Genomic DNA, 25,130 nt, shown 5'->3' on the forward strand with positions numbered 1-25,130 from the left:
CGTGAAGTGTTATCTAATACTAATGTCTAAGAAGCAAACCGATTGCGTTGAGAAAGCATTACATTATATACCACTGTAATTATCGTTATTTACGACATTTGCCTGTACTTTACGGACTGCCCTGCTCGACCATGCAGTTGCTAGGTGTCTTAGCGTCCTATTTGTGTACCGTTGCTAGCTAATGGCTAGCTGACTATTAGCTAGAAAGATACATGCAAGGAGAGCACATAAGCCTTATAGAAAATGGATTATATACATTTATACTGTGGATGAACGCACTGGAAACTGTATAACACGCACCCACACAGTAAATAGCACTCGAGTAAGGTGAGAATGATGCTCTCTTAATGTCACATAATGTTAAAATAGTTAACGTTAGCTATTAGCCAGCCCGTCAGCTAACGTCTGTTAACGTTGTTAGCCACATTTTTTGTCGCTTAATTTAGCTGTTGAAGATAATGTTAAAATTTAAATGCAGTAAAAAACAGTTAAGATTAAATGCTTCTGTTGTTTTGTTAAGAATATGAAGGAACTGTTCACGTACATTAAAGCATTTGCAGCAGTATTTAATGTTACCTAAATTGTATAGTACCAGAAAGGAAACATAAAGACGGTCGCTTTGTTATGAAGCTCTCTGGGTACTACACCGCCCACTATACTATAATAGTTGAGTGCTGTGTCGTTCTTGCAGGTACTAACGCATTACTCGTGTTATTTCATGAGAGGAGTGCTGTTTGCTGTTGGTAGGTGTTTTCAAAGTTGTGGGCACTTACATGAGTTCCAGGGAAGAAGCCAAGATGGGTGACATCTTGGCAACTGAGGCCAGCCTTCTTGGGATGATAAAGGAGGTACTATATGAAAGTGTAGAGAATACGCACAGTGACATATTAATAGGCAATATTACACTTTTGATATAACATCACATTTGTCAAGACACCTTAAACAGCTCCATCTTGCACTGCCTAAGCTGGGGTTAATGTCACTTGTCCTTGTTTTGTGTCTTTTGTAGTACCTTAAGTTTGAGGAATTTGAAGAGACCGTTAACTGTTTCAACAAGGAGTGCAAAAGCAAAGGCAAGCTTGTCTCAAAGCCTCAAGGAAGTACTCTTAGAGACTCAAAGATTTGTGAGGTTGAGGTAAATGATTGTCATTTCTTACAATATGTTGTCGATGGTTTTATTTAATTAGTTGTGAAAGTGCATCTTAGAAATTGCTAGGGTTTTTGTATTTTTATTTTGTATTATTCTATCTCCAAATATTGTTGGTTATTGTCATAAAACCTGCAAATTGTTCCTGCTGGTGGATGATATCTTTCCAGGGTCCTTGCTGTCCTCTCAACCAATCTTTCCTAACTCTGACTTTTCTAGAAAGACCTCCTTAGGTGTTTTGACAATGGAGACCAAAAGGTGTTCTTTGAACTGTGGATGGAGAATATTCCCCAAGAGGTAAAAAACACAGATGGGGAGGCCCAGAGCCTGGAGTTCTACCTTCACATTCATTTCACCATCTACCCACTGAGAAGGCATCCTAGTGGACACGTATGTTCATCTTAACTTGTCTTTTTTTTTAGTTATTTACACTCTGGTATCCACAAACAAAATGCAAGTAAGCCCTATAGCTGAATATTATGTGCTATTATGTGCTATTTTTCAAAATTTCCACTAAGTGGCGCTACAGGTTCAGTAGGCTTTCTATGATATTGATTTTGCAGTATACAAGTAGTGACGTTAGTTTTTGTTGGTGATAGTAGGTCAAGACAAAGAATTATAACAGGACAATACAGTATGTGTATCCAACAAAAGGCATGTTTTAAAGTATTATCATGTCGTTGACTTCACTTGAAAGTTCATTGGAAAACTCAAATCTGTCTCTAGGATCAAGCTGAGTTTCAAGAGAGGATTTCCTACTTCAAGCAGTACCTGGAGACTCGAGGAGCAGCACTGAGCCAAACCACAGAGTTTCTGCCTTACTATGCCTTACCTTTTGTTCCTAATCCCACTGTCCACCCCTCGTTCAAAAGTCTTTTCCAGGTGCTCAGTTAATCATAGAATATTATCTACTGTAGTTTCTTATTCTGAACTAATTATTACCTAGAAAATGTAACATTATTGCTCAGTGCCACTTTTAGAAAACACCTAACCACATTTTTTTCCAACCTACATTATGTGAATTTAGGATTCCTGGATACCACGTTTGAAGAATAAGCTGGAGCAGTTTCTGTCAGTGACACTGAAGCTGTCCAACAGCCCAAGGCTTCTGAGCTTATATGTATCCTTTATCTGGGTGTGCTCACGTCATTGCTGAGAGAATCATGAGTACGGATGGAAGGCTAAATATTTTTATTTCAAGACCAAGTAATAATATAATATTTTTCTTTCAGTTACTTGTTAAGTGGTGTTACATAAATGACAATGTCAAAACTTCTATGTATTATAAGAAAAACTAACTGCCATCAGATCTTAATGGTTAAATGAAAAAATAAATTAAAATAGTATTATCTATGAAATGCTCAATTATACCTTTGAATATTGCCATTAATTAGGTCCTTAACAGCCGTATAAGTTGATAATGTTTACCTCTCTGGAACTGTTTTCATATTGTAGCCCTCAAAGAGGCTGCTTATAAAACACAACAAGTAAAAATTGCATTTATAATAATAAATTGTTTTTTGGGGGAGAAGTGCTTTCCATTTCGTCTCCTGGCTAAACTGCAATATTAAATTTCAAATTAAAAAAAATTAAGAAGGTAGGTTTTCTGTAGGAAACCAAATATTTATTTTACAGTCAGACAGTTGTCCAGACCTGGTTGATTTGTATCCTGCAACCTAATCATGTTTGATTTGCATTTATAAATAGGTATGTTTGTGCTTTGCAGAATCTAATCTAACACTAACACACCTTAAAAGTAGGAGGGCAGATATAATTCACCTAGAGAATAGTTGCCTTTACTGGAAATTCAGTGGATCAACTTCCCCCTTTGCACAGCTGCAAAACGAAAAACTATTCCTACTGGACAACAGTCAAAGCTTATAGATTACCAACTATAATCTCAAATGTGAAAATAGAAAAAATGTAGTATGTGTACATTTATTATCATGAAAATTAGTTGTTTGGTGTGGGAACACTTACCTGATATTTAGAAAAGAAAGCTAACTGTAATGCTTCTATTTAGGGTCATGAAAATGCATTAAACGACAGCTTTGTTTGCACTTGCTAATACACCAGTCAGACCATGAGACCTTTTTGAAATTTATCTATCCCTCCCTGTAAAACAAACATGTATTGATTAAACATCAACATTTTAATCTCTTCATAAAGTGTAACTAATTAGCTTAATCCTACATAAATGGTTTCTGTCATACGTTTGCGTAGTCCAAACACAATAACATTGCATCAATACATATTACTTCATTGTGTATATGAAGCTTTGCTTGACAATAATAAGCAAACAAATATAGTAGGAATTTTGTATATATTTTTTATTGAGGATGAGTATTCTTTAACAAACTTGCATGCAGAAGGAGGGCGGAAGGAGTACTAAAGGTAAATACCTTAAAAATAACCCAACTTTTTGTAGTGGTTTGTAATTAATTTGTCTCTCCCTACTTCATATTATATATTATGTCTGACTATAGTCGTATAATTTTCTTTTACCGCATTGAGTCATGGTTGATTTGATTTGGTTTTTTGATAAACATTTAAAACAAATACTTTTTCTTGTCAAAGTGAAGACAGATCTCTATAAAGTAATATAAAATAATTAAATCAAATAAAATCTAAAACTTAAAAAAGATTGTATTCAACCTCATTATAGCAACTCGCCTAAATTATCGCTTGTGCATCCAGCTGAAGTCATACAGATAGTTAAGTGAGTGCAGTTAATGTGTTGCAAGGATTGTATTATAAATACACCTATATCTGCAAAGTCCAGTTACTGGTGAATCAGTATCCAGGCCAAGAAGTAAAAGAAGATTATTGTAAACTGCAAGTTAGGGGATGGAAACAAGTCACAGTGCAATATGGGGACTAGTGTAATTGATTGTGTTAACTTGTTAAATCACTTGGCTGCACCGATGATGATCCAGTGGGGAAACTTTGAAGGGTGAATACTCAAGCACTTAATAATGTAATGAGATCTGTTTTCAATGTAACATGAATTTGTTTTTTTGTCAGAAGAGCTAAATTAAATAACCATGAATCAGTATTGTGGAAAATAAAGAAATTTGAAAACTTAAAAAAAGGCAGTGAATACTTCTTATAGCTACTGTAGGTAGAAGCTTCAGGTTGTTGGTTCATAGTCCCATAGCACAAATTAGCCATGTGTAACATTTATTAGTGTTTGTTCTGATAAGGAACAAAAGCTTCCCACCCACTGAAATCTTAAGGTACCCAGCACTGGACAAATAGTCTAGGTTAAAATTGCAAAAATGTAAATGATAGCTTACAATAAATCAACGGCACATACAGTATTGATGGAGAGCATTGCCAAAGATTTGTCCTGGAGATAAATTATTTTAATACTGCAATTGGTTGCAGATAGCCGTTTGTAATGATTAATAATTACACAATGCTCATTTAAACATAGAATTGACATGTGACGTAGCCACATGCAGACATATTGTAAAATCTATTTTAGACATTAGGCTAGCTCCAGTCCCCATGTGACCCTCTACATGAAAAACAATATAGCTCAGGAATGGATAATTGGTTATAAAAAAAAACAATAACTTCTTGTTATACAGAAAATGTTGCTCATAATCTAAATGTAGTTTATCTCTTTTATTTGTTTCTTGAAACCCTTGTCTGTGTTTGTATTTGACTACATAGAGGCCATGCAGCAGTTACAGCTCCAACTGGTTGAATCAGACCGGCGCATTGCCAGCTATGTTCGAAAGTTCAACAAGATGCAGGCTGACTATCACAATCTGATAGGAATCACTGCTGAGCTAGTTGACTCCTTGGAGGCCACCGTCAGTGGAAAAATGGTGAGTGAGCTTAACTGTTTGGCAAACAAACACACACTCTCACATAACTACACCCACAAAATACTGTATAAAGATGTATACAGATAGGTGGACCCAGGGTAGATACAGAAAGAGATAAATGCACACTAACACTGAGTTAATGAGTGGTACAAACACTGGCTTTAATTAGACTGGTTTTCACATATGCGCTATTCCTAACTACATAGCTCTTTTATATATAAAAATAGCATTTTGATAAAAACAACACGTATGCACTTTGCCACTACATGACACTGCTCTTTAACAGGGACAAAAGAGGCAACACTGCTTTCCCTCTTTCTGTCCACTCACAGTATCTTAAAGCTGTAAAACAGGCATGCTGTACTTTCACAGATCTCCCCAGAGTATTTGCAGAGTGTGTGTGTTCGCCTGTTCAGCAGCCAGATGAGGCAGAGTGTGGTGCATAGCACTGACTTCACCAGACCTGGCACTGTGAGTAAAAACATACAGCCCTCTCTCTTCTCCGTCATTCTCCTTCATACCTTACTGGTAGAAGTATAGTATAACAGAAGACAAGATGATTTCAGTAAAATAATGGAAAATTTGGAAAAATAATCTCAGTAAAATAATGGATTACTGAACTACTGACAGGTCACACAACAGCAGAATTGCTCTTGCTGCCTTATTTCACCGGTAGTTGTCAAGTTGACATTGCCTTTGAAAAATAAAACTCCATTAAAGTGTGTCTTTGTCCTCTGCAGCCTGTAGACTGTGTAATTATCCTGCAGTTTGTTTCCTGGTAAAGGTGAATGCATTCCAGAGTTACAATAATACACACTCAGGAGGATGAAAAGGAGAAATGAAGCAAATATCGGGCAAAAATTAGAATATCGTTGATAATGTTTACAAGCTGTTAGACTGTGACTTTATGACATGAAGTACACTGTAGACCTACTCTAAACCTAAAACTGTTGATTGATACCTTGACAGTCTCTCTTAACTGTCTGTGTTCTCAATGTGGTATTGAATTCTGTCTTGTGAAATCTTTCTGTTTACAACTGAACAACTTCTTTCTGTGTGTTTGTGCGTGTGTAATGCTTTTGTCCACAAAGGGATATTACTCTATGAGTCCTTATGATGATGGCTATGTAAGTTTCATGTTTTCATCTTTACTTCTTGTTATCGCTCAGGTCCCCGCCTCTCATTTTGCCTGTCCACCGCCGTGGCTAATTCACCTCTTCCCCTCCTCCTCTTCTCATCTTTTTTTCTGCCTTCCCTTCCTTTACTACTGTTGGATATTTCATGGTCTATCTTTGTATTCAATATACATTCCCTAATATTTTCCTTAGGTTCCTACTTGTTTAAGTTTTAAGTGTTTGTACTAAGAATGACTAAATTTGTCCAGTGACACCACTTGTTAAGCTAAACAAGAATATCTCGTGAAGGATGTAGCTTTTTACTAAATCCACTTGTTTCCTATGGCTAGAGTCATTATTCATCCTCTAAACTTCTTGTACTGTCTTGTTGTAGCATTTGTTTAATTGAACAATTCTTTAAAATAATTTAGAACGGACACATTAGAGAGACAACAGACAATTTAGAGAGGACAAGACAAACAGGCTGGGTTAAATTACAGTCATTTCACAACCAAAACACTATTAAAATAGGCATTTAGGTTAAACATGTAACATGACATACAATCTATTAATGTCAGATAAATTCCATGAAAACCCCTACAAGCTACAGTATATGACAGAAAGCCACAGAATTAGTTGTCAGAATTTGGTATTTGGCTCTCACACAGGCAACAACAGTACCCAATATTGCAATATAACACTATAATTGACCATTAAACATGGACAGAGCAGAGCTATCTACTTAGACAATAACATTAACAAAACATGGCTTTCGGTTTCCCCGCAGTCATAAATAAAGTGAATAGCGTGAATACATACTAAAGAGATAAAGAATATAAAGGCATCTTTGTGTGTGCATTGTTCATTGTTGGAAAATTTAGGTCAAGCTTTTGCTTGTACAGTATGTGTAGGTGGCCAACTGGAATCTGAGAATGAACAGGGCCCTAAAATCAAAGTGTTACAAAAACAGTAAAAATATTTGTTGTAGTTTCATAAAACCTCTTGACATTAGTAGGACATTTGTAGTTTCAGTATAATGAATAATTGAACACTTTTTTTGATCTCCTTGGGGATCAATAATTCACATTTGTGGCATTCCGGCTTAAAGGCGGCAACAAAGGCTAATCGTTGTCACCTTTGTACAGTACATCAGTGGTAATCCTTAGTTGGATCCCTGAAGGTCCTGGCACCCATAGTATCAAATGTCTATGGCTAACATTTCCTCTTGTCCTTCAAGCATTCTTCAGAGCAGCTGAAATGTCTAGGGAAAAGGACATTTGGGAAAGAATCCAAGTATCAGTATTATCCTCCACTTCTGTATAACCTACTCTACACCAAAGCAAAAATGTTGCCAGACCACCTGATACCGCCAACAATACGGATCACTCTTCTGAACTTACACTGCTACCACTATGGGCTACTTGACTGTGCACAAGCCTCCATAACTGCATGCAGATCTACAGTACATGTGAAGTGAGGTGTGGCAAATGAAGGGATGGTGGTTTCACACTAACCTGCCCTCTGTGGAACTTGTTAATTGTTGAATTATCTTAGCCTTATCTTCCCACTGACTGCATGGATTTTGTTGCCACACAGTATTAGTGTATGTTCAAGGATTCAGCATGTACCAGTAGCATGATGTATGCATGTCCCAAAAAACACTAACAAGTCATTTACTCAGTAGCTAACTTGATCGTTTTAGACAGAGAGCACTCGTGAGTAAGTAGAGATAGTAAAATTAATACAAGATAAAAAATTAGTTTAGAGTGGCATGGGTTATGTTTTCCAATGTTTACACTAAGAATGTAGTATGAAATCATCATGTTCTAAAATATACACTGAATATCTTTCTTGTTTTTTGCAGGCCTCCTCGATGCTGCGAGCATCCATTGCACCACAGTAAGTGAAGAGATTTTCTGCTAATCTCTACAGTTTGTGTGCTCATATGAAATATGGCTGATGTGTTTTTTGCTTTGTTTTGTTTTTTTAAATGAATCTCCAGGAGGTCTAAAGAGGTACCAATGCTGCCATCATTAGACTATGAGAAGCTGAAGAAAGATCTGCTTGAAGGCTCAGACAGACTCAGGTCCCTACTGCTTCAAGCACTGCGCTGGGTGAGTATTCATATTGGCATTTAAAATATTTCCTATTCTATATATCTTATTTTTATTAAATACAGTATTTGTAATGATACACCGTTGCATTTACAGGTTATTGTACGTTATTTGCTTTAGACAGCATTCTATGAAGTTTGAGAGTTGTTAGAGAGGGTGTTTAATTTTTTAATTTTTATTTATTGCTGAGTCCTTTTTTCAATTCTTTCTATAGAGACTGACTCGTTCACTCCCTGGTGAACAGAGAGACACTGTTCTTCAGGCCTATATCAGCAATGATCTGCTGGAATGCTACAGCACTAAACAGGTAGGGTTTGAAGCGTTTTTGTGATCACATTCTGTTGTATGTTTTATATAGATTATGACAAAGGCCATTTCAATAATAGATTTTCTCAGACTGACCTCTGACATGAAAATGTCAGAAAAAATTACCCTGTCTAAAGGTCTGTGCTGGCATCTTTTTTATCAGTGTGCTGGTCAGCTGTGGCCAAGTGGTGGTTCTTATACATTCCTATACATGTACAGAAGTAATAAAAAGTATGTGCACTAAAAGTTGTGCACTAAATATTTTTTTGCATTAAAAAATATAAAATGTCATAAAATGTGATCTGATCTTCATCTAAGTCAAGAGTATTAACAAACATAATGTGCCTAAAATAGTAACACAAACAATTCTGACCTTTCATATCTTTATTGAGAACAACCATAATAACCTTATCATGCTAGTGGAAAAAGTGTGTGAACCCTTGTAATTAATAACTGATTCATTTTGCCAATACCGCTGTGGAGTGTCAATTTGCTCACAGATGTTACCCAGTTCTAATGATGCCTTCAAATCTTTGGCTGTCACTCTGGGTTGTTTTATCTCATTAATGAGTTAATCTTTTTCTTGCCACTGTATATTGTGTCGTGAACTTTCAGTTTGATCAATCAGTTTGGTCGGTTAGCTTTTGAAAAAAGCACATTTAGGCTCTGCAATTGTTTAGATAAAATGGGAGTAACAGACATCTATTAGCAAAACATGTGACCTGCTCATAAGTAATGGTCATTTTGTTCAAAGTACTAATCGCATCTGATAAGCATTTGATACAATTTTAAACTACTTTGCAATTTGTGCTTTCATAGAGAACTGTGCTTCATTTATTGAGGTCGAAGAATGAGATTGTCTGCCAATACATGGCTCGTCTCATCAATGCATTTGCTTCCCTTGCAGAGGGTGAGTGCTCTGCTGCTATCAGTTTTGGTTAAGCATTAACATTTCTTTGTAAGTTAGTCATCATCTACTATAACTGCATTCATAGGAATATACAATGTGGGACAACGTCATTCCTTTTATCATGTAATAAAAACCATTTGTTGATATCTACAGCAGCCCACTCTTAACTCCATATTGTGTCAATGATCACAGGTCGGGTTTACCTCTCCCATATCCCCATTCTTCTGAAGCTTCTGACAGAGACACTCAGGAAGGAGGAAAAAGACTCCTTGACCAGAGAAAATGTGCTTGTGGCCCTGCAGAAACTCAGCCTTCGGTACATTTGTAAACTATACTACACTGAATTGTAGAATATGTTGACCTAACTCAATCACCTAATTCAGTATTTACAGCTCCCTGTAAAATGTTTTTAAGTATATTACAAAGTGAGTCACTTTTTCTCTTCAGCTAAAATTCCTGTCTCACAGCAGACCACAAATATTATTGTTGTTTTGATAGGAGGAGTCAGCAGACAGCCATGATAGCAGACAATGTGATTGCATGGCTTGTAGATGAACTGCAGGACTCAGACTGCCTGAGTGACTACACCCTGGAATACTCTGCAGCTCTGCTTATGAACCTATGTCTGAGAACAAAAGGTAAAGGCATGACACCTATTGGGTCCTAATTGACTCTGGTCAACAGAAACAAAGCAGGGACCCCGACAGTTACTAGTCCTATGAAATGGTCTACACATACTGTACATGAAAGTACACAGTAAATATATGCCTTGTTTTTTTTAACTCTTCAGTAACTCTTCTTTTTCTGTCTGTCTGTATTTCACTCGTTTCTAAACTTGTCCATCGAAAGTCACAGTATCTTCAACTCTGTGACTTCTAGCTCCGCCTCCTGTCTTTTGTCAGAACCACTGCCTCCAGTTCATACAACACAGTTGGCCTCACTAATGTCTTGTAAACCTTCAAAAGTATTTGGATTGCTCTGCAATACTAGATCAAAACCCTCCCGAACTGTAGGAATAAGGAAGGAAATTGTATTTTACTAATAGTTGGTAGTTTCAGTGTAAATGAATTGTATGTCTTTCAAAGCCAAATACAAAAGAACATATGTGTTCCTATTGGAAGATTTCATAATGGGCAGAGTAAAGTCCATTATTGATGGGTTAGTATCCAATAAAAGCTTTTAGCTTTTACAGTTTGTACTAAACACACACACACACATTACACATTATATAACCCCTCACTTATCAGTGCACAATCCTTTGTACATATTTTTTCACCTTTTTTCCCTTACATCAAACCTAGACACGATATTTGTTTATGTCATGTTCAAGACTCAAAATTTATCCCTGTTATTTGTAAACTACTTCTCCTTTGCGTTTGTTAAACTGAAAGGTAAATTTGACTTTATTATTAAGGTTGAATAGTATTTTGTCTAAAAACGCACTGATTAGTCCTTTGAGTTGTTATTTATGATGAAGGGCTTTTGAAATAAAATTTACAGTAGATTTAGATTGTAGTAGGCCTGATTGACTGATTGAGTGTTACTGAGGTGCTCATCTGTCTGTCAGGTTCTCCAATCTCTACAGAGGACTTCTAAAGATCTGCTAGAGTGACTACTAGCTTCCTGGTCACTTTCCTGGCCAGGCCCTTCATATCTGGGTACTCAGTTTGGCTGGACAGCTAACTCTAGGAAGAGTCTTGGTTGTTCCTGACTTCTTCCCATTTCACATTTATTGAGGACACTGTTCTGACATACTGCCGCTCAAAGCAAAACTGTTATTGTGGATGTCTACGCACAGTTCCTTGAATCTTTTTTGTCTTGCTTTCTCTCTTGAACTGCCGTTTGAATTTTGAGATGTTATATACATGTAGACAGTTCTGGATTTTAAATTAATTTACAAGAAAATGCTTCAATATGTTTTCACTTTGAGTCTTTGGGTTGTTAAATTGAATTGTGTGTGTCTGTGTGTGTGTGTGTGTGTGTGTGTGTGTCTGTGTGTGTGTGTGTGTGTGTACAGGAAAAAGGAAGTGTGCAGAGAACGCAAAGCATGTACTGAAGGTTCTAACTGACCTCCTTGGACACGAGAACCACGAGGTGATATATAAATATGTCAAAATTTGCACACAGATGTTACATGCATATTGTATATAATAAAATGTACATACTTATAGAGTGTGTAAATTATGGATACTTCACCTATGAACACATGTAGTATAAGAAAATACATACAAAAACAAATGTGCAAATTAATTTTAAAACCAGTGAAAGTACAAAACCATGAATTTTTCCAAAAGAAACACAAATCATTGCACCACAAGGGACAAAGGACCACAATGTTGGCACCATGTGGTAAAAAATCTTTTCCACTTTGTGTCTATGTTTACTTGCCACTGTAAGTTCATACAAGTTATGACAGTGTGACCTGAGACCATAAATATAAAGGTTGTGTGTTTGTGTCTGTGTCACTTTCCTCAGATTCGACCATATGTGAATGGAGCCCTGTACAGTATCCTGTGTATTCCCTCTGTGAGACAGGAAGCCAAAGAGATGGTGAGATAGCAGAAATGTCTTCACCTGCTTGGAGGAAACAGACACAGTTTGTCTTTTGCTCTGCATTTGTCTCCCTTCTTGTCACCAACACAGCCAGTGTGCAGAGGAAACAACAGTTGTTCAGTCATTTAGACACTGGCCAAAATACTGGTACTGACAGTGCGTGTGTTGTATTTGTGTCATTCTGCTCAGAATAAAATGTAACCAATAAAATATAATAAAATAATAAAATATCACATTTAAATAAATAACTCAGACATCATTATGGTCATAAATTATAATCCGCTTTCTGGTGTGGCTTAACATTTTCATTTTGGACTCCAGCTGAAAGTTTATACGATCTTTAAAGTCCTTATTTTTTCTTCTGAAATAGAAAACAAATACCTTGTATTTGTTTTATTGCTATTAAGTTATGTCCATACACCAGTATGACATGTTTTTTTCCTCATGTATGTAGAGTGTAGAAGAAATTCTCCGCTGCTACAGCAAAGAGGACAACCCGGACCTCAACAGGCAGATTGAGTTCATTATTAAACAGCTGAACTCAGGTCAGTTTATACATGTATTGTACTTTATAAAATGCATTTGTAAATAAAGTACTAACCAAAACTTAATGTAGTCATGCAAATTCAGGGTGATGTGCCACTTGTGCCACTGACACTGTTGTTTACATAGCAACTTATTGAATAACAATAGGTAAAAAAATTAGGTTTTGTGGAATGACTTTTTTTCATTAATAGCAGTAACGTTATTTTGTTTAGATACTTGTGTATTTATGGATTTCTTCAAATTTATCAAATGTGGCCTTCTAATTATATTCAGTGTGAAGCAGTTATCTCTGTGTGTTTTCCACTAAGCTGAGGATGAAGGGCCAGAATCAGACGATGAAGAGGAAGAGGACGACAACGATGTAAGTCTTTCTCTCGCCCCATTAGATATTGTTAAATATCTAATGACATCAGATAGATATGTTTTAATATAGATAGATATGTTTATGTTTTGTTTAAATGAATTAACAAAAATAAATCAATGTAACAAAGTGGAGGAAAAGGTGCAAAGTGAGATTTACAAGCAGAAGTACATATTCATATTTGCCACTAACTAAGTTCCAAAACTGTAAACTACACTGATCTTTTGTGGGAACCTTGTAAATTGATGCCAAGCACTGTTAGCTAATTGTGGATAATTATTTTATGACAGGAAGATTTAATGGAGACAGATCTTGACAAAGAAGAAGTTCTCCAACCACAGCCCAGAGAACTGTCTGGAGAGAGTCTGCTCACTACGGAGTACCTGGGAGTAAGTACTCTAAATGCATAGTTTGAATGTATTTAATTAGTTAATTTAATGCATTTATATAGCACTTTAAAAAGGACATCTTGTTGACCAAAGTACTTTTTTGTAAAATATAATAAATAACTAACATAACATAAATAAAATAAAAAATATAATCAACAGATCATTAAAGAAGATTATAATTCACATTATGCATAATTTTGCCAACAATGTTAGTGTCTCCCTAAATAAGAAGGCTAAACATTACACTAATGTGAGGTGGCACTTTTTGAGATTGGTCTATTGACACTGATTTAGTGACCAATTCAACACACACATTGAATTTCTGCTTTTCTGTCTGTGCTTCCATATGTGATTTAGAAACATTTTATCTGTACCTGTACCCTAGTCAAGTACTGGAACCATATACAGTATACTCCATCCAGGACTTGTGTTTAATCTATTTTCGATGGTTTCAAGACCAAACTAGCAGCCTTTTAACTTCTCATTGCACCGCAGACCTATTGAGTATGAGTGGGTCTCGAGACTGGTCCTAACTACATGTTGTAACACAAGACAGGCCTTAATATTAGCAAGCAACACATGTTGTCATCCTGTAGTAAATGACAACATGTGTTGTTTATTTATTATTATTTGATGTGTTAGTTAGTGTCATCACTACAGCCTGTATCTCTGCTCTTAGTGATGGCTACCGATTCACAAATTAACACACATCTGTAAAAATATATGTACATAGTTGTTTTCTCTTTTTTCTAATATACTTTTATATGTGTGTGTTTGTGCAGATTATGACAAACATGACAAAAGTGAAGTGGAAGTCCACCCTTCTGCCTCAACCTAGTGTTGATGAGCCCCTACAAAGGCCAGTCACCCCAAGTTCTCATCGTAATGTCAATGCACTGTAAGTTAAATACACACACAGAAAATGCATAATAGAAAGGACACCCTTAAAATGACACACTTATCCTCACTGTCTGTGAGTACTGGAGGAACAGCAAGTGTGAAGATTTGGATTCTTGCCCAAAGGAACTAGTGATTCATTCCACAGTTTGTAGTCAGTGCTATAGAAAATTATAGTTTGATGAAGACACCTGAGGTCTCTTAAAGCTAATCTGTACTCATAGTTCAACCTAGAGGTATTTTCTGCTGTGATTGTGCTGTCCACTTTATTTAGCCACATGATTGAATTGTTCGGGTAAAGGAGGAGACTTGAACTTTGTACTGAAAGGCAGATTATTGTCAATACAAGATGTAAACCAGACAGCAGGGATAAAGGAAGAGGTATTATTTGGAAGTAAGGGATATGACAGTAATTTGGGAATGGTATCTTACACATTATCTGATGCTGGAGATAACAGGACAATAATTAACAAATAATTGACACACTGGTTTTATAGTTTTTTAACTGGAACCAGTGGTGATGCTGTTTTACGGTGTTGTGCAGTGAAAATGGATAATCACCAGAGCTGTTTTGTTTGTGTTTATGTGTCACGTGTAGCAGTTATCGCACCAACAAACAGGGAGATGAGGAAAGAAGATACAACTCCCGACCTCCTACACGCTCTGGCAGTCGCCCCAGCACTGCTGACTCCCTACATCACAGCATTGGTGGGTAGATCGCTGCATAAATACGCATTGTCTATGTCTTCCAGATTACTTATATGAGTAGATAAATCCTTGAAGAACATTTGATCAAAGGAGGAAAACTATTATCCTTTGACCATACTCTGGGTGATCGTCACACAATAGTTGTTAGATTCTCATCATTTGATCGTCATTTTATTTCCCTTCGACCTGCTTATGATGTTTACTGAATTAGTTTGATGTGATCCGTCCACAAGGAACAAAATTCACTTTCATGTACAGAAGACTCTAAGTGGCTAATGGCCTTTTTTGGCCTTCTATAAAATAAATGTACAGTATCTATCATTGTTAATCCAGTTGATAGTGACCACATGCGTGTGTTGACTTTTGCTTAAATTGGAAAGTCAGACAATTTGGTATGAATCCAGAGTGAGTTTGATGAAGCACTAATGGTTTTTTCCCTACTGTCACACAAAAACACTCAGACTCGGAGTGTGGCCAGTTGTCCCAGGAGTCAGAGTTGGACAGGCCGTATGAAGAGCGAGCTACAAAAGGACATTCCCAGGTGGAACACAATGGACACTCTGCCAGGTAAACTGACACCCAAACATTATCTGCAAACACACACACTGTGATTCTGTGCATGTTAATATATTAGAGCTACATTTGAAAATGTTGATTTAGATTTAGGGCATGTGAGGGCTCCTGTTATACTGGCCGAAACTTTGTGTTTTATATCATGGAATGGAAACCATGCATTTAATTGTTTTTTGTTTTTAATTTGTTTTTAATTGTTGTAATTCAAATGCCACAGACATGAAAATAACAAGGAAGTGTTTGAACACTTGGTCAGAGACAAAATACAGATTACAGACAAAACAATAAATTAGCAATATTTTATTTAAAAACCTGTGTGCCAGCTGTTCAGAAGCATCTATTCTTTATGTAATGAACTGAACCAGCTTGTTAATGAGTGTGCTAAAGAAAAATAAAAAGCACGAGTCAGGTGAGGTTCCTGTAAAACTCAGAGATGTGTGTCACTATTTGTGTGTCTGTGGAGAGATTTGGCAAGATTGTTATTTGACACCAGTTGGTGACTCAGCACTGCCAAGCTGGTCTGTGAGACTGTGACATGCGTTTAAACGAGCAGTGCCTACAAAGAGACCCATTCAATCCAACCTCCCCTGCTTCTTCTCTCCTTTAAATCCCAGAGGAACTTGACTCCTGAATCCCACCAGCAGCAATAAGTCCTAGGAAACTGCTTAGGTTATCCTTTCCCCTACCCTCCAGGAACGTTAAACACCTCTACAATGCAGCCCGGTGGAGTCTGGCTTCAGTAGCCTCATTTCACTCCAGTTTGGAGGACAAGACCTTTATAGTCAAAAGCATTTTCAGGACACAGCTATTGATAGTCAGCTGAATAGAATCTTAGCAACACAGCAAGTTGGCAAATAGCAAATGAGAAGATGTATATTTTTGCCTTTGTTATATGCACAACACCTGGGTGGGTGGCAGCCAGACTGTTTTCCATTTGGTCCTCAAAGTGAAAGACAGATGTCCTGGCACCCTGTTGCTCCTTGAGTTGGGTTTTTTAGGGGCCGGCTGCAAATTTGCAGCTGAGGATACAAGTTTATTGAACCCATTAGATTCTCTACTTGGGTTCATACAGCTACAGTTTGTAACATCCAGTTATATCAAATCATAGCAGAGATGTTGGAGCCAGCATGATCACTGTGAACAGAAACAAGATACACTGTAAGTTCACTGGAGCCCATTCCTTTATTATGGTATAATTTTTCTCCACAGGATGTAGGTCATTTGGCTCCTGTCCAGTAGATGAAGGTAGTCATATAGCCATATATTACACTTTTTTTGAGTGATGTTTAACCTGCGTAGGCTGAACAGAAAGTAAAAACATGCTGGCATCATGGAGAAACAGAAGATTATAGCTCTGGCCTAGCTAAATTCCAGCGTTTGAAGGGAGAAACTGAAGCTTGATGACATTTGCTTTTATTATTATTGTTATTATTATTATTACTCCTACTACTACTACTACTACTACTACTACTACTACTACTACTACTACTACTTTAGTCAAGTGCGAACATTTACGTGTGCCATACTAATTAACATACATTGTTGAAATATGCCTGTTTTGATTATTCTAGCTTGTGTAGACCAACCCTTAAATTTCAGACACACTGTCGCTTTGTTTTTAAAAGAAATACCTGATGAAATTGAATATCTTTTGTGCATAAAACAATCTGCCACTCTTTTGTGAAATGAGATCTGTCTATAATTGTCATATCTCATAAAATCTGGTGCAGCTGTTCCAAGAAAAGTCTTTCCAGTAAAGCAGTAAAGTACATTTTAAAAGAAGTAGATGAAAAATATCCAAACATACAGCTTGCTTGGTTATTTTATCCTTAACATAAATTGTGTAGGCATTCTGTACCTGGATTACCTGTTGCCTTGTCTTATTTTGTCTTACATGTTTTATTTTTGTAAGCCAATATTATTTGTCTTTTTAGGGAATTGCTACAAAGCAAATGTCATTATTTATTTTCTCTTCTTCCTTTTCTTTTACTGTCAACCAGTGGTGATTATATCCCTGCATTTGTAAGCCAGCCTAAGATTCCTCGTACACCGGACACGGCAGCCAGCCAGAGCAGTGCTCACAGGGGTCGAGTCCTGGCTCCCCAGTCTTCCCAGTCAGAGCCATGGCAGAGCAGCCGGCCAGGATCTAGCAGCTCCACAGGAGGAGGACGACGACAAAGTGGAAGTAAGCATATGTTAGAGGTGGGAAATCGGTACTGGCCAGCAGTCAGCCCTGGGCATCTTTGACCAGTTAGTAATTTTGTCTACTGTGCCAGTTGCTTTAGATAATAGCCAGCCATGATTCTGGGATCCAGTACTTTAGTCAAGTGACCAAAGCAGTCTTAAAAGACGAAAGAAACTTAGGTGTAACTATTAACACAATCCCTGATAAACTGTACTGCAAACCTGGCATGGTGACATTTTGGCTTTTAAAGTGAGAACTTTGTATTGTTCATTGAAATGTTCTTGCCTCATTACAAACAGGTACTTCAGAACTGTCCGCTCTCACTGTGCTGAGAACAAAAGCAGACTTACAGTAATAGGTGAAAAGAGAAACCTGAAATTTGCCTTAAGCTCACGTCTTGATTTCAGCAGATTTAACTGAGAGTCTGCAACACAATCTGCTAGTTCTCTGTTTCCAGGCTTTTGTGTCACCCTTATGCAGCTACCAGTGGGCGACAGAAATAGAAGCATATTATTAATCCCTTAGTCTCCGTTATTGACATATTACTTTACACACCTTATTCATTCACAGCCCTAGCTTTAGTTACTCTGATTTTGACAGGCAATGGCTTTTTTCTTTTTACGCATTAAAGCTTGACTTAAAAATATTATTTTATAAAATGTGAAAAGAAAAATGTGTATTGTTGAATAAATGAACCACTCAGCCAAACCCAACCATATCCCCATATTTATTTGCCATTTTGATTCTATGATTATTTGTTCACAATCATAACACGTGAGGTCCTGTAGGAAAGATGACAGTTGCCCTGCTGCTCTTAGCTGGGGGATAACATCTCCAGATGCTCTCATGCATCCAAAATGCATTTGATGAGCAATTACATCCGGCTCCTCCGCTGGGCATCCTTACCATAAAGTCTGTAATAGCCCCTAATGGTCAAAGCTTCCACATCCTCCTGTGTGTTGTGTTGTACTTTGGAGGTCTGGCAAGTGTCAGGCATCTGTGGATTCATAAGGAAGTCAATTAATCATAGTTCTGCTTAAGGGGCAATAACCAAAAGGAAATGGCATGACGAGCACACAAGTCCAGTTTATATATAAGCTTCTATAGCTTTTATTGGATTTTTTTTTTTCTTGAGTCACTTTTCAATTTATTTTCACTTAATTGTAGCTTCTGCTGACTGTCAAGTGTTATTAGGCATAATACTTTGTGCATCCTGGAGTCTGGCTACAAGGAGAGAACAACAAATACATGCTGAGGCAAGAGCCCCTTCAGGTCCACTTTTGATAAACTGTGATTGACTGAGACTTTCCTTGGGCTGAGGAGGGATAGAGGAGGTGTTTGTGTGGCTGACTGGGCCACCCACTCAGCCCAGCAAGCGTAGACACTGCTCCCGCGGCACGCTGAGAAGACCGGGAAAAAAATGCACTATTCTACCCAAGTCATGACCACAAGGCTGACTTCACGCGATGACAGATACAGAAGCAGTAGAGGGAGTGTACTTTGAAATGTTAATACTAGTCACTTTAGGTATTGCAGTCACAGTGGATACACTCGTTTCTTGCTGTCTACTGATGCCAGTTGTCGTTACTGCTGCTATAATTTAAAGCCCTAGCACAACTCGAAAAGACGTTGTACTTACTGTTCCAGTATTTCTTAGCACACATTTATCTTAAAACATGTCTAGAGGAGAACTTTTTTTAAAATCGGATCCTATACATACTCTTCTCCTCCAGCTCTCTTAAATTACACAACCAACTCACCCCCCATCCCCTCCCTCTTCACTCTTCCAACTTCAGGCAGCCAGTCAAAGAGGAGGTGAAGAGGGAGCTGTCACCATGGAGTTGCTCTATCTCCCCTGGAGCATCAGGCTTCCTGTAACATCATCCCCCCAGGTTGTGATCAGGGTCGGGGCAGCAGAGATGGTCGAGGATCAGCAGCAAGAGGAGGAGGAGGGGCTGAAACAATGTGAAGGATTGTTGCTCTGAATCGTCAGGTTTCAGCATAGACTTGTTCTGTAACACAATATGAGGTCAGACAATAATCACAACTCCCAGCCACCCATCCAGTGCACCTTCTACACTTAGTCACCCTTAAATTTCTCCACTTTCTCACCAAGGAGGTAGTTGGCACCTCTAAATATGTCTTCATCTTCCAGCCATGACAAAACTAAGTACAAAAGAAAAGAAATGATCACTTTTCTTCTCATTTGCCTCCTGACTCACCAGGTTGACATGACATAGGGACATTAGTGGGACATTTTCTTCACGCCGGCAGGGACAGGGTCCCAGAGATGCATGTTTTTGTGGATAAAACCTCAATATCTGTTAAAGTCTGCATATGATCCTCAGTGTTTTGATAATAAAGCTCAGTATGCTTTCAAATAGATGAAAATAGGAAACTTAAATAAATGGATATGGAGATGAAATGTTTTTTGTTTTTACACTTTTTGTGGTTATCACAAAGTTTAATTAATTTAATGAGGAACAGAAAAGACTTTTTGTCTTGAATTGATTGTACACATATTTAAAATAAATGTTACAGCTGCTTATTTTGCGATGTCATCTTGGTTCCACAATCTATATTTCCTGAGTTTCGCTATGTATATTTATAGATTTTGGGCTGTGGTGTAAACTATCCGTCCACATGAATAAATAATTGTACCAGCTTTCCTTCATATATAAGACATCTGATATCAGAATAGCTGCTCGTGTTAAACTTATGCCCCAGAAATGTTTACGAGATTGACACAGGTCCTTATCTGAGCTGCCAGTCGAATGCATGTTTGAAATGATACTAAAAACTGCTTCTTACTGTTAATATACAGCACACCTGCCACCCATGCAATCTATGTCAAAGAAAACTTGAATATATGTGAATGTCTTAAATCCAGCATTTATCTTTTTTACTCTACATTTGCACTGCGTTACAGGTGTTGTGATCTGTATTAATGTTAATGACTCCATTTTTATTGTGATTCATTTTGATATGAACTAGAATTTGATGTTTTGTCAGTGCTTTTAAATAAATGTGTGACAGTTGATCTTTTTTTTTTTTTCAAATGACATTTAATACTTGTTCAGAAAATGAAATCACCATCATACAGCTAGCTCTCACGTAATCCCTGGAGAGATGACATATTGAACAATTATGATTGTGGACGCTTGCAGTGAAAACTAGCACAATGTGAGGAAACAGGCTGGACATGACCGACTGACGCACTTGCAGCCAGGTGGCTGTGTAACCCTGAGCTCAAGCCATGCTGGCACTGTCGAGCTGTAAGGGCGACGGAGCGGAATAGAGTGTTTTCTCTCAAAACAGAAGTGGGGATAAAGACTAAGGGATGGGGCTTACAGATGTGGAAAAATATCAAATGTTTACTGCAGCTTTTATCACACTCAAGGGAGTTCAGATTTTATTTCATTACTATTTTTACTTCCAGGATTCATCAGATTTAGTTTAAATGTCCTATCAAGACAAGTCGTAAAGTCATGGTTTTGTCTACTCTCCAGAATTCCAGCTTTACTTTTTTATCTTTTCGAGTACTTTCACTGAAAGGTCACATGATGGGTGCTTTTAGGTGCTTATCTCGAGGCCTTGTATTTAAGAGGATCCTTGTCAAAATCTATTTTAAGACAACAGTTATGTTCTGCTCAGTAGCTGCATGATCTTCAAGGTGACATCTCAAATCCAGTAATAGTACAAATTAAAAGTTGAAGCAGCAAGAATTTAATAAGGGTCTAGAAAGTTAATCCAGTGTTGTGTCAACAGCTGTTTCCCTATCAAGTTGCTCTCCTCTTAGCTACCTTGACCTGAAGTTAACATCCTGAACCCTAACCACAGAGGGAGGTGCTGTTCAGTGGCAACTGGACTTGCTTGAAGTTCACATCCCATCTGCAAGAACTGATGAAGCCTTTCACATGAGACGTGATTGTCTTCAAGAACTTCGGGTTATTCTGGATGCCACTGAACACCACCTCTGGAGTAAGATGATAATATGCCATCAGATCATTTGTATTAAATACACTTTTCTTATCGTCTTGGTGTAAACAAAAGTTAATTTGGTTTGTGTTCAACTCTGACTAAAACAGATTGTGTAAAAATTCCACCAACCACTTGATTTAACTTCTACAAACATGTGCTTTAGTTAATATAGTTAACCTGGGCACCTGTTTATGACCTTGCTCCAGATTTGATTTTATCGTAACTCATCACAACCTCTTATATCCCAGAAATCTGGTGAGAAAATGTAGCTACAATGGAAATTAGAGCCAAAAAGAAACAAAAATTTAGGATGTTGTCTCCAATCACAGAGGCACCTTCAACTAATGTGTCATCAGGATAACTAACACCCTGTTTCGGACATGTTATCAGTAGACAGGCATGTGGACTACTGATAAAAGATGACGCCAACAAAGAAGAGATGTTTCAGTGTCTCGGTCTCCTGAACCTCCTGTTTCCTCCTGACCAGTCCTTTCAAAAAGACCAACTGGACTTTTGTTGTAAACACTTGAAGCAGTTCGTCTTTCGTTTCAGACCTTGTTTGATGGCTTTGTAATGTGCCTTTTCCCCTTCACACTAATGGAATGGGGAAAAAGACATTGTTACATATTGACCAAATGATTCTTGCCAAATTTCGGTGAAAGAGGTCAATCATTCAATCTCATTTAATTTTTTTTATTTTTATTTTTTTATGCCTTCTCAAAAATGTCCTGACAAATTACACATTAACCTTACGTGTGAATGCAACTGCACTTGTTCTACACAACTACACTGTTCTGTGTGTACACTAGAGCAAATCCGAACTGTGTGTTAGCATGTTTTGTGGGTAAATGCGAGTCTGAGGCTGTTTGTTCTTCAACAGGAAGGGGATAAAAGATTAATCTCTGTCACAGATGACAGCTGCATCAGTTTAAGAGAAAACCACGTTAGTCCTTCTTCCTCTGGGCTAGCTGCTTGCACTGAGGGCCACTTATCAGTGGATGACACTAGCATTTCTGGAACTGTGCAGTTGATTTTGGACACTGTTTTGCTTTTTCCAGTCACAAAACAAGGCCGAAGCCTTCGCTTGATCTGATAGAGTCTCCTCAGTTGTTTAAACTGGAACAGTTTAAACCTTTTATTATTTTGAACCAATGTAGGTCTTCTGTGCTTAAAGGTTGTGTTCGATACAGCCTTGAGCACACTGTGGCCACATGAGGCCGGGCATTGTCCTGCACCAGAATAAACCCAGAGCCCACTGTACCAGCGTAGGGTCGGACAATTTCAGATTTCATCCCGGTAAATCAAACACTGAGGGCCCTGTTGGCTATGAAGTGGAGGTCTGTGCAGAGCTCCAAGCATATGCCTCCCCAGATCATCACTCACCCATCACCAAACCAGTCATGCCTGATGATGTTATAGGCAGCACAACGTTCACCACGGCATCAGATTCTGTCGCGCCTCAGTGTGAACCTGTTCTCACCTGTAAAAAGAGCAGGTCACCGGTGGCAGACCTGCCAATGCTGCTGAATGCAGGACCTTGGACCCTCATGGAGTCTGTTTCTGACAGCTTGGTCAGAAACATGTACACCACTGGCCTGCTGGAGGTTTTTGTTGTCACTTTCATTGGCAGCAAAGCAGGTGAAACAGATTCACAATCGCTTGCCCTTCCTAAATGGACAGATTGAAATCGAAGTCGAGCTGACTCTGTGTTATACAGTGATGATTAAATGTTCCCTTGCGGCCACTCCAAATAAAGCACCCATCCCCACTGCAGTTCTCACCAGCTGTCAGGAACCCTCCAGCGTGCATTATGATCACGATGAACGCCAATGGTAGAGAAAACTCCAGAAAAGGATGGATTTTGCGTAGGAAGCAGTATTTCCAACTGCGTGTTGTGTATTGAACCTATAGTTGTCACTGGGTGGTTAAATGGGAGGCAGGTGTTTACCTTTAACCACAGATGACGGGGACATTCACGACACAGTGTGATCATGTTTCCTTTGTCCTATCTGCCTTTTCAGGGCAGAATATGGCTGAATGGACATGAGGTGGGAAGAGTGACGTAAAAGCTGCTTATTCTCCCCCGGCAGTAAATTCTTCATGTGGATTGAGAAGCCAGCAGCCAGGGCCCCTCACTCAACCATAGGGATTGTCTAAGACTTGCTCCTTCCAGTCCTCAGGTTCCCTCAGCTTTGTTGACCCCAATAACCGATCAGAACAGAAATTATCTGAGCCCAAATTTGCAGCAGTCACTTCTTAACCCTCTTCTTACGGCCTGCCAGCCCCCAGCTCTCACTGGCTTCCTCATTCTCGCTCAAACAACATCACAAGGTGAGAGAGCTGTTGAAGTACGTAGTAATTAGCACTGACGGAGTGATGACGGAAAGGCCAGGTTTGACAAAGGTGGGTCCCGTTTCACCTCTTGAGGAAAGAGATTTCACAACTCTGCTACTATTTCACTGCATACGGCAAAAGCCTCTCAGCCCTAAAGTCATAAAAACCTGGAGGTTTCACAAGATACAGAAACAATTCCATTTACATTAGTAATTATTAACTCTGTATAGTAATATCCTGTAATATCTGTTTTCAGAATCAACTCACACATTCAATATTGAAACACGCTGCTATGAAAGGTTCAGCATTAAGAATGAAGCAAAAGACAAACATCAAAGTTTAGTATAACGTTGTTTTAGTTTACATGACATGTAATAGGTGGAAACTGTTCAAGGAAGGTTATTCATCCCTATCATATTTGAGTATCTGCACCATGGACATGGTGAAGTTTACTCTGTGAGTTTATAAGTACCACACTGTACATAAAAGTAGTCATGTGATCCATTGTAATGTTGATCAGCGCAGTTTTATTGTCAGTGTAGTAACAGTTTTTTTTTTTTTTGAAGCCTGATGTATATTGAACTTGTGGAAACTTTTGATTTCCAAGTTCAACATCAACTTTGGTAACAAAGGTCACATCCTGAAGCAAATTCACGTGTTACAATGAGTCACTGTGCTCACAGAGGCTCCGTTTTTCATGCTCGCCGCTGCCTCTGTTGAACATCTATGACAAATGTTGGCCTTTTCCAGCCAAGGGAAACATGGCGGACTGCAATGTCCATCACCGCCTCACTCATTCCTCCACAGCATTTGCAAAGCACGAGTCCACAAAAGGGGAAAGAAAAAAAAAAAAATTTAACGGAAAAAACATCACCAGCAGGCAACAGGATGCACATGGTGCAGAGAAGGATGACTGTTTGGATCCAGGAAATGGAGAGAGGAGAGGAAGCAGAGATTTTGGATCGCAGCTGCGTTCTGAAAAATGCCTGTTTTCAAGCACAGGGAGACATTTTGTTCATTTTTCTTGAGACCACAAAGAAGCAGAAGTGGCACAGTGGTTGTGGTGGTGTCAGACGTGCAATCAGCTTTTCAGCCATCACCAGTCCTTGACTTAGATATGGCCAAAACCCATCTGCGGGTGACACTGATGTTCCTGTCTTACTGATTACTCAGTG

General features: G+C 38.2%; 1 protein-coding gene across 5 annotated transcripts; it reads left to right on the plus strand.

Moving 5' to 3' along the window:
- The first annotated feature begins 173 nt into the window (after positions 1-173).
- On the plus strand, positions 174-20,678 carry LOC113152769 (lisH domain-containing protein ARMC9). 5 transcript variants are annotated; one of them, XM_026346196.1, is made up of 26 exons: positions 174-327; positions 692-848; positions 1,010-1,135; positions 1,367-1,537; positions 1,874-2,029; positions 2,175-2,267; positions 3,517-3,541; positions 4,826-4,983; positions 5,356-5,454; positions 6,075-6,110; positions 7,963-7,997; positions 8,101-8,212; positions 8,427-8,519; positions 9,338-9,428; positions 9,621-9,744; positions 9,927-10,066; positions 11,446-11,522; positions 11,904-11,978; positions 12,436-12,526; positions 12,836-12,888; positions 13,179-13,277; positions 14,060-14,175; positions 14,773-14,882; positions 15,344-15,449; positions 17,456-17,640; positions 19,437-20,678. In XM_026346196.1, exons 2-26 carry the CDS (start codon positions 774-776, stop codon positions 19,457-19,459), a joined length of 2,469 nt encoding a protein of 822 aa, XP_026201981.1. In that variant the 5' UTR covers positions 174-327; positions 692-773; the 3' UTR covers positions 19,460-20,678. The 5 variants fall into 5 exon arrangements, with proteins under 5 accessions (XP_026201981.1, XP_026201983.1, XP_026201982.1 ...); XM_026346198.1 differs by having other exon boundaries at positions 14,776-14,882; XM_026346197.1 differs by having other exon boundaries at positions 748-848.
- The last annotated feature ends 4,452 nt before the right edge of the window (positions 20,679-25,130 follow it).

The sequence above is a fragment of the Anabas testudineus genome, chromosome 4 (genome assembly GCF_900324465.2).
Source record: "Anabas testudineus chromosome 4, fAnaTes1.2, whole genome shotgun sequence".
NCBI classification, from domain to species: domain Eukaryota; kingdom Metazoa; phylum Chordata; class Actinopteri; order Anabantiformes; family Anabantidae; genus Anabas; species Anabas testudineus.

Excerpts from the sequence above, each read along its gene's own strand:
- LOC113152769 (XM_026346196.1), top strand. The coding sequence starts at position 774 with ATGAGTTCCAGGGAAGAAGCCAAGATGGGTGACATCTTGGCAACTGAG. Across the intron at positions 11,979-12,435 it reads GACAGGAAGCCAAAGAGATG|AGTGTAGAAGAAATTCTCCG; the intron begins GTGAGATAGCAG and ends TCATGTATGTAG. Across the intron at positions 14,176-14,772 it reads CATCGTAATGTCAATGCACT|CAGTTATCGCACCAACAAAC; the intron begins GTAAGTTAAATA and ends TGTCACGTGTAG.